At 41.2% G+C, this 9283-nt stretch overlaps 1 protein-coding gene across 1 annotated transcript; it reads right to left on the reverse strand.

Moving 5' to 3' along the window:
• Window positions 1-3137: 3137 nt before the first annotated feature.
• LOC125220334 (protein FAR1-RELATED SEQUENCE 5-like) lies at window positions 3138-6355 on the reverse strand. The gene is made up of 6 exons (XM_089062226.1): window positions 6282-6355; window positions 5731-5828; window positions 5247-5432; window positions 4832-5030; window positions 3626-4575; window positions 3138-3571 (listed from the first exon to the last, which is right to left on the reverse strand). The coding sequence occupies exons 1-6, from the start codon at window positions 6353-6355 to the stop codon at window positions 3138-3140; spliced, it is 1941 nt and encodes a 646-aa protein (XP_088918352.1).
• Between the last annotated feature and the right edge of the window lie 2928 nt (window positions 6356-9283).

Genomic DNA, 9283 nt, shown 5'->3' on the forward strand with positions numbered 1-9283 from the left:
AGTCAACAAGGTATATCTTGTACAATGGCTTCATTGTACGATATCTATATTACATTTGAGTGCATATGAATGTCATACTTAAACCTTCATTAATATTACTGTTTTATTTAGTCTGTTTCACAGATCAGTAGTTTCACAGCTATAGGAAGAAATCAATGCTCGGACATAGAGAAGTCTGTTATGAGTGTTGGTTCCGGAGCAGCACGTTTATGTGCATCGAAGGTAAATGATTATGTTATAATGTAATTCAAAAACTATATGTATTGAAATATTTGTTGAGTTAGTGTATAGTACTTATTATCTATGACTCTTGCAGAGTGAGTATCAGGAGCGCAACCCAAATACTGGTACATCATTACACAGTGGTGGAAGTGGATCACATACGACGGGTTCAGAAAAGGTACATTACGCGTTGATAAATATCGTTGTTTGCATCTATTATGACCCAAAGGATAATACAAATTGACATTAGTCAAAGATAATTTCACAGCTTATTCTGAACTGTCTTATAAATAGGGAGGAGCTATTAATGTGGATGAGATTATAAAATCAACCATGGCTGACTACATGGAAGGCGGTGGTAATGATGCTGCAGACGATTTTTTCTTGGAAGCGTTAGGAACAAAATTAATAACAAATTTGGATCATAAGCTTGGTAGCATTGATGAAACTAAGGTATGTGTGTATCCTTAGTTCCATTATTAAAGAACAACTCCAATGTTATATGCCCGTCTTTTGTAACATTATGTTAAAATTAACATGTAGGTTAAGGAACACGATGTTAAAGGAATTATAAAGTCGGTAGTGGAAGCGTACATGGAATGTGATGAAGTTGATGAGGATTTTGTCACGCCTTTCTCTAATAAGTCAAAAACAAAAGTGGGCAAAGATGTGGTCATCTATGAAAACCAACAAGTAAGTTTTGTTGTACTGATCTATTTGGTTCCAGGTAGAAGGGGGATATACTGCCTAAACTGAAGTTAGAGAGTATTTATACATCATATCCAAATGACCTGTAATATCTACTTGTAGTTACGTGACAACCATCAAAACTTGAAGATGAACGTTCGCTCTAAGGCAGAAATGAGAGTTTCTAATGCATTGCGTTCGCCATTTCTTGAGAGAGCAGTAACCGTGTCATGCAAGCTTACTCCGGAGGAACGGGTTATGTATTACTGGATGATGACCACTTACCACGGAAATGAGTAAGTATTATGAAATAAACCAACCTAATAAATCTTTGGACTAATAACTAATAAATAATTTGTTGGAATGTCAGAGAAAATATTATTTACATTGATCGAGTTGTTGAAGTCACACTTTTGGAATTCTGTTCGCTATTGCCACATAAAGAGGTTTCTACTGGAATAATTAGTGCCTACTGCTCGGTACTTAACCAAATGGAAGATTTGAAATCGGTCACTTCACCCAAAAGGCTGTTTTTCACAACCTACCCTGCTGTGAGTATACCTAATCAGTCTATCATGACACGAATATCTAGTTATCATGACATGGTTTTTTTATGATTAAAAGTTATGACCTAACTCTGCTGCTATAACTTGTGCAGTTGTACACGGTTGTGGAGGCAAATGGAAAAACTGATGATGCAGACAAACTAAATAAATTTGCAACAAACGTTGACAAAGAGGTCAGCGAAATACCACACTTCAGATGGGGAGATATAGATATGGTATGTTGATGTTGCAACCATGATACAAATTCAAAATGTTAAGAGCAAACTCCAATCATTTTTGACAAAAAGCCTAACATGTTACAAAATATAGGTTTTCTTTGCATTCTGCCTTTCAAAAAAGTACTACACTGTGTGCTTCTGTTTCCATCGCAAAGCAGTGGTAATAATAGACGCTTCTAAAGATAGAGAAGAGCATGACTTCCGGTATACCTACGGTTCTGTTCCAGAGATGTTGGTATGTGTGACACATTAGTCCTCGCAGTAATACTTAAATGTTATTTATACTGACGCGTTGCATGTTTTGCAGATGACGTTCTTCTGTAAGTATTTAAGCATGATTGGTTGCCACAATCAATGCAAGATAGTGATCGACGCACCTATTTAGAGGTTGAAGATGAGTTGGAGAACGACGGATAATATTGCGGACAGTGGTGTTTATTTGCTAAGACACCTTGAAGTCTACATGGGTGAAAGAGAGGGTCAATGGAGTTGTGGACTATCGACTAAAAACAGAGGTGTGCTTCAGTATCTAAGAGCTAAATACAATCGTGTGTTGTTGTTAGCAAGAAATAACCATTGCATTACTGAATAAAGAGGAGGCATCCAAACACTATGCGAAGGAGAGCAAGATAACAAAGATCAACGTAGAAAAGATGATAGCAAACTACGGATCCTGATCACTACTTTTGTCATAACTAAAACTAGTGAAAATTATTGTCCATTTTCTTTATAGATTACCACTATTTGAAATAAATGATGTTTAGACATTGTAATTCTTGTTTTGAGGACCATGGTTTATATAAGACAGCCTGTTGTTTTTATTACTATATATTATTTCATTTGTATTCATTTTTGGAGTCTCTATGTACTAGTAATAGTACTCCACCTCATGCTGCATTGTACCAATTATTAAAAAAATAGATATACCAACACGTCGTATGTCCAATTTTGCTGCCGATATCTACAAAGCTACACCTACGCCTTTTTCCATCCAATTTTCAGTCATTTGAATTAAAATTGCACATATAATGACGTGAAATTGGACTTCTATACCCCAAAATTAGTCGTTGCATAAAACTGCACTCTGAAACACCTTGTAATTATAAATGAATATATGAGTCATACCATCTTATGGTCAACTAGTGTCATAATAAACCAACATTTGATGCATGACATCACATTACTGTCATTCCGATCGAAATGTTCATATCATACAAACTTAACCAAAAATACACAATTCTTATCATTGGGTCATAATAAACGAATATTTGAGTCATGGAAACGCTTTGATTAATTGGGTAATAATAATCCACTATTCGAGTCATGACATAAAACTATTGAATATCAGAATGCCGCATACAAAACAGACCGAACTGAGAAATTTCAAAAAACCTGAAGCTTGGACTGATGTCACTTCTAGAAAAAAAAATAAAATTACATGGTATCAAACTTCAGAATTTCTTCTTGAACGCCGTTTTTCTTTCTCTTTGAGTTTGACGCAATTCCTTGAATCGTGGTGACCCCACTCCTGACATTTCTTGCATTGACGCAAAGGCTTGCTCTTAATCTTCAAAGCATTCTCCACTCTTGACGGGAGTCTACTACCAGATCCCTTCGTGCTGACGACATCAGGTGGTTGAACATCTACTTCCTGGGGTGCCTCTGCCCCATAAAATTCTTCAATTAGCTTCTTCTTCTGTGATGTAGATGTTACTACTCCGCCAGCGAAAATCTGTTGTCTTGCTTCACGAACTATAGATGTCAGCTCATGAATTTGATCAATATTGAAAGATACAGCCTGGTACAAACCCAATATCTCTCCCAATAAAATTGCTTGCGCATTTTTCTTCTCATCAACAAAAACATGCGTTGCTACATCTTCAAATCAGACAGCATGCACAGCCTTAACTAGAGGTGATTTCAACCACCGACCTCCAATCAGATTCTCCGGAATCAAGCGCATCTTTTTGTTCTTCAACACATGAAAGATGTGGCAGCATACAAGACCGATCCTAGAAAACATCTTACATCCACATTGGAACAAAGAATCCTCCACGGATAATGTTACATCCCATGTGTTTGAATAATGATCTAATACCTTGTAAAGCTCAGGACTTGATTCATTTGATATAGATACAAGGCTGCAGTGATTATACGCCTCCAGAATCTGTTCCTGAATTTCCTTGAATGCATAGTCTGTGAATATTGTTGATGCATGCTTCTCAACAGACCACTCTGTTTTTATCTTTGCGGTAGTATTCACGTCCATATAATCCAACTTTGCGGACTGGTTGCGTTGGGCATCAACAGCATTATTGAAGTTCATTAAAAACATAACAAGGTTAGCCCTACACTGAGTATACCTCTTTAAAAAACTGTTCTGAGATTCAGAAACAGGTGTCGTATTTATCAGAGAACTGTTAGGGAAGTCGCTAAAGTATGCCGGAACCCAGAACTCTCTAGATTCGAACATAGAAACAAACCATTCAGCGTCTTCAAGTTCATATGTCTCCATGACAGTCTTCCACTTGTCTTCAAACTCGGTGGGTTCAATCAACTCCGACCAAATACATGAATTCAAATCCTTTTTAAAATCAGAATTACCAAGAAGTGATTTAGGTACCTTTTCAGCGACTTTAGCCATGATGTACCACATGCACCATCTATGACGTGTATTCACAAGAACCTTTTCAACAGCTACTTTCATTCCCAAGTCTTGATCAGTAATTATCAACTTAGGAGCTAGTCCCATGCACTTGATAAACTGTTTGAAAAGCCATGAAAAAGAGTCTGCACTCTCACTACAAAGCAAACCAGCTCCAAAGGACACCGCACGCCCATGGTTGTCCTTCCCAGTGAACGGAGCAAATATCATAGAGTACCTGCACAGCAAAACAACAAAGGATTAAATCATGAACAAGTGGATCTCGATGTAGTATGATAATATGTCATAATAAACTGAAATCATAGCACAACAGAAAAAGGTAGCAATTTTAAGTGGTCAACATTTACCTATTCGTTGAGTAGGTAGTGTCAAACGAGACAATGTCACCAAATTGCATGAAATTCTTCTTAGCAATAGGATCGCACCAGAATTAATGCGTCAGTCGACTACGAGAATCAACCTCATACTCGTACGTGAAGGCGTCACAACTTTCCTTCTTCTTCTTCATCTCGTCTATTATCATTTGGGCGTCATATCCTTCAGCATATCTTCTGATATCCCGTGTGTAGTTACGGATGTCCAACACTGTACACCCAACGGAATCATATCCGCCCATCAATTCAGTCAACAGCTTGAAAGTGAGTGAAGGACCAATATTAGCACCAGCACAATCTGTAATAAATTTTTGGTGTACTGGATCAAGTTGACGATTTAATCTCATGAACTTCTGGTGTTATACCAAAACCATGGGGTAGTTGTGTTCTTCGCTCAAGTGTTGAATGACATAACCACGGTCAGAATCGAATTTGAATGCAACCCGAGCATTACATCCACATTTTTTCGATTTACGTCGTCGTTTGGGTTGTTCATCGATAAATTTCTGCTCACCTTCTCTGTTACACACCATGTAAAACCATATGGTGAGATTATCAACCTTCTTTGAACCGTTCTTCCTTGTGTCAAAGCCGACACGACGCCCATAGTTCTCATAGAACTCAATGGCGTTGTCCAATGTGGGGAAGCTACGGCCAACAAAAGGTTTAAGCTCTATAGGGCATTCTGGTGTATTTAAATCTATAAAAATTCATAATCAGAACACACCTAAAAACTAACGATGAAGTAAAGACAAGTTTTCATCAACTGGATTTAGAATGATAATAGGTCATAATAGGATGAAATCGCGGCATACAACAAGTTCAATTGTCTTATACGGAAATGGGTCATACTAAACACAAAACGAAGCATAGCGGAAAAATCGATCAAATAATATAGGTGAAAAGATTCATTTTGACAGAAGACACTGAAAGACACAGATACAAATATATGAAATGGAGCATAACAAATAAATTAAAAATACAACAATAACCATAACCTGTATTCTCAACAACGTCATCGGAGTATGATTGATTATCTACGTGCGAAGTAGAATTTGTGTCGGATTCCATTCTTGGTGTTAGGATCTGCCAACGACTATGATATAGAATTGAGAATAGAACAGATTAATATGGAACACGATTGGAGTTGGGATCTGCCAACGACGATGATATAGAATTGAGATTGTGAACAAATATATCTGGAACAAGTATAATGGAAGTTTGATGGTACTGTGGCTGAAGAAGATGAAGATACGAAGGAGATGAAGTTGAGGAAAGTTAAATCATAATTCACGCATATGATTTGTTAGTGGAAAGAGACATTGCAAAATTATAGGAGTTGCCATAACAAGCGAGCCATCAGATGTTTTAATAAAGTAACCTTATTGGATTTTTAATGAATAAAATAATAAGATTTAGTTAATAAAGTGAGCCATCAGATGTTTTAATCGCAAGATGATCTCGCAAGATCCTAAGGCTGGAAGTTGGCCTGGATGCAGGTACAGCCACCTTAACTCCACGAGAATTCTCTCTCTAAAAAACTCTCTACCTTCTCTCTAGAATCTCGGTCATCTCCCTCACCCTTGGGTGAGGTGGATATGTGACCATCGTCTCTTTGGCCATGGTTCAGCCCGGAAGGGATTCGGCGGTGAAGGCGGTGAAGGACACAAATCCGTCGCCTCCGCCGAAATGGGTTTTCCGGCCACCCAATGCAAGACGGAAATTGAAAAGGACAGCCACTCCTCACCCCGGAAAAGCTAGTGGTAATACTAAACGTGATGCGCTTGCTTCACTAACGGAGACCGGACGGGTGAGGAAGAAGATTGTCTTCGAGCTTGAAGAATCAGCCGCCGGAATCAATGGTGGAAATTCCCCCGCCGGCGTGGGCAAGGTGAGCTCGCCGACCGGCGATAGAAAGGGAGGCCGGTGGACTAGAAAGACCCGACCTGGTCCGTTTGAGGCCCTGCACCTCTCCATGGGCTTGAACGAAGTGGAGCCGGGAGTCCTTCCATTGCTTGCGAAGGACCTGCGTTTTTCTATGGGCAAGAGGGAAACTTCGACCAAGGAGCAGCCGGAAGTAGCTGCTGGAACGGGGTTGACGAGCGTGGTCGGAGCTCGGCCGGTGGTTGACCGGCCCGTGGAGAATAGTGCCGTTGCACTAGATAGAGCTCAGCCATTACATGTGGTGGTAGATGCAAGCATTGCTACAATGGATGAGGACAACCTCCAGATCGGGGATGGTGCCAATATGCTTTCCGAGTCAACCAATATTGTTGCACCATTTCCGGAAATGCCTAGTCTTGTACTAGCTAGTGAGACATGTGATCTGTCTCATGTCAAAAGCACCCTTGAATTTGAATTTGCTGCTGGCTCATCCTCCTTGGTCGAGGAAGCCATCGTGGGTGGTGAGGCTGACCCCGACGGAAAGCCGTCGGCCGGAAAGCTCGCCGGAAATTTTTTTGGCCCAACATGAGAATGATCAGCCCCAAACTGACAGCCCGGTTCTTGAGGAAGGCAGCATGGCTGCACCCTCCGGGAGACCAATGGAGCCAATGGTCTCTAATGCCAATCTGCTCGGCAATGTGTGGAGCCACCGAGTCAACCCGACGCGTGGGGAGAAGCCCGAGAGCCAAAGCGCCGAGGTAGAGATTAGAGGAGCAGCGGATACCGACCCGGTGACCCTTGATGCTGGCCACGATAAGGAGCTAGGAACAGCCGGGAGGAGCGAGGGAGTTCCATCGCTCACTTTCTCAAACAAAGAAACAAAGTTATTGGCGGACAAGATTGGGCACGCCATCATCGGGAAGTTCTCCCATACCATCCCGACACCACAACAAATCCAAAAATCCCTATCCCACATCCAATTCATTGATGGCTTCAAGTGGAAGTTTGTAAATGCCAAACACATCCTCATTCCATTCCGGGATGCACGAGACTATGGCCGGATGCTCAATGGCCCCAACGGAGCGCTGGTGTGGTACATAGAGCAACATCCTATGCGGGTGTTCAAGTGGACACTGGATTTCGACACTTTCTTTGAATCTCCGATTGTCGTGGTGTGGTGCAGGGTGATTGGTCTCCCAATCCACCTCTATGACCAATCAGCCCTTATTGCGATTGGCAAGCTCTTGGGGAAGCCAATTCAAGCCGACCGAGCAACACTTAACCAAAATCGACTCACTTATGCCCGGATTTGTATTGAGATTGATATCTCGACGCCTCCACCGGAAGAGATCATCCTCAACATCCTTGGCAAGGATACTAGGTACAAGGTGGTGTGGGAGCGCATCCCTTTGTATTGTGTGGAATGCAAGCACGTTGGGCACGTCAAGGATACATGCTTCACATTGAGAAAGAAAAAGGCGGAGCAACCCACGAAGGAGCCTAGTCGACCTTCTCATGGCCGTCGACCCAATCTCGGGTCAGATCCCAACCGACGGGCGTGGAGGCCAAAAAAGCCTTCGTCCGACACCCACGTCCTGAACCCGGATCGAGACACCACATCCAGGGAGGAAACCGAGCCGGGGACAAGCAAGGAGAAGGGGGATGCGGACGGGAAATCAAGAGTAAAAGCACCAATGAAGGTGCAAATCCAAGTTGATGAAGATGGGTTCCAATTAGTGTCAAACCGACGGAAAGGACAACCGACATATACCTTTCACCAACCGCAAGGATATGCTCATAAAGGCAATTATTTGGATACTCTCCTCAAGGGCAACAACGTGGCGACGGTGTCTTTTGGGATTGGCAATGCCGAGGTGATCGATCCGGGAGGAAGTTCGACCAACCTCAATTTGTGAGGTCAATGAAAAGCTTGGTTTTGCGATGCGGGTGGCATCATCCCAACTGTATTAGGTTTCGTTAAGAGTAGATAGGTGGCTACTCTAGTTGATAGAGAAGCCCTCATTGTACTCTCAATGGTCTTGGCGACTCGTCACTTTTGGGCGAGTCGGTGTTTGTTTTTTATTGTCTTTGGTAATGCATAGGTGTGGGTCCGCCTTAACCCTCCACCCTCGGGGTGAATTTAAATTTAAAAAAAAAAGAAAAAAAAAGAAAAAAAAGGCTGGAAGTTGGCCTTGATTTCTTTATTTAAACCAATTCTTGTTTTGATCAAAAACCTATATATGACAACCCCTTTTAAAATGACACCGTGGCACCGCTTATACAGCAATATTATAAACGCTATACAGCAATATTACAAACATTACACAGCAATTTATAGATTGATGTATAGTGTGTCGGATATTGCTGTTCAAGAAAAATTGTTGTATAAAGACCAGCACATTGCTGCCCGTCTTTTTCCAGATTTTTTTTTTGCCACGTGACAGCTTATTATTCGTCCACGTGTACAAATGATTGGCTAGAAATGGTGGTATGGTGTTATTTTAAGGGGTGGTGGCACCTTAACATGCCACCATATATATATATATGGGTGCAGAGTCCTCCACCAGATATTCTTGCTATTTTAAGTTTAAGAGAAGATCATCATTGGCATTAGTCTGACTTAGGCTTAGGCCTTGATGTCTTTTGATTTCCGCTTTCAATGCAATG

Source organism: Salvia hispanica, chromosome 1 (genome assembly GCF_029641045.1).
Source record: "Salvia hispanica isolate PSC_SH4W2 chromosome 1, Shi_PSC_v1, whole genome shotgun sequence".
Classification (NCBI taxonomy): Eukaryota; Viridiplantae; Streptophyta; class Magnoliopsida; order Lamiales; family Lamiaceae; genus Salvia; species Salvia hispanica.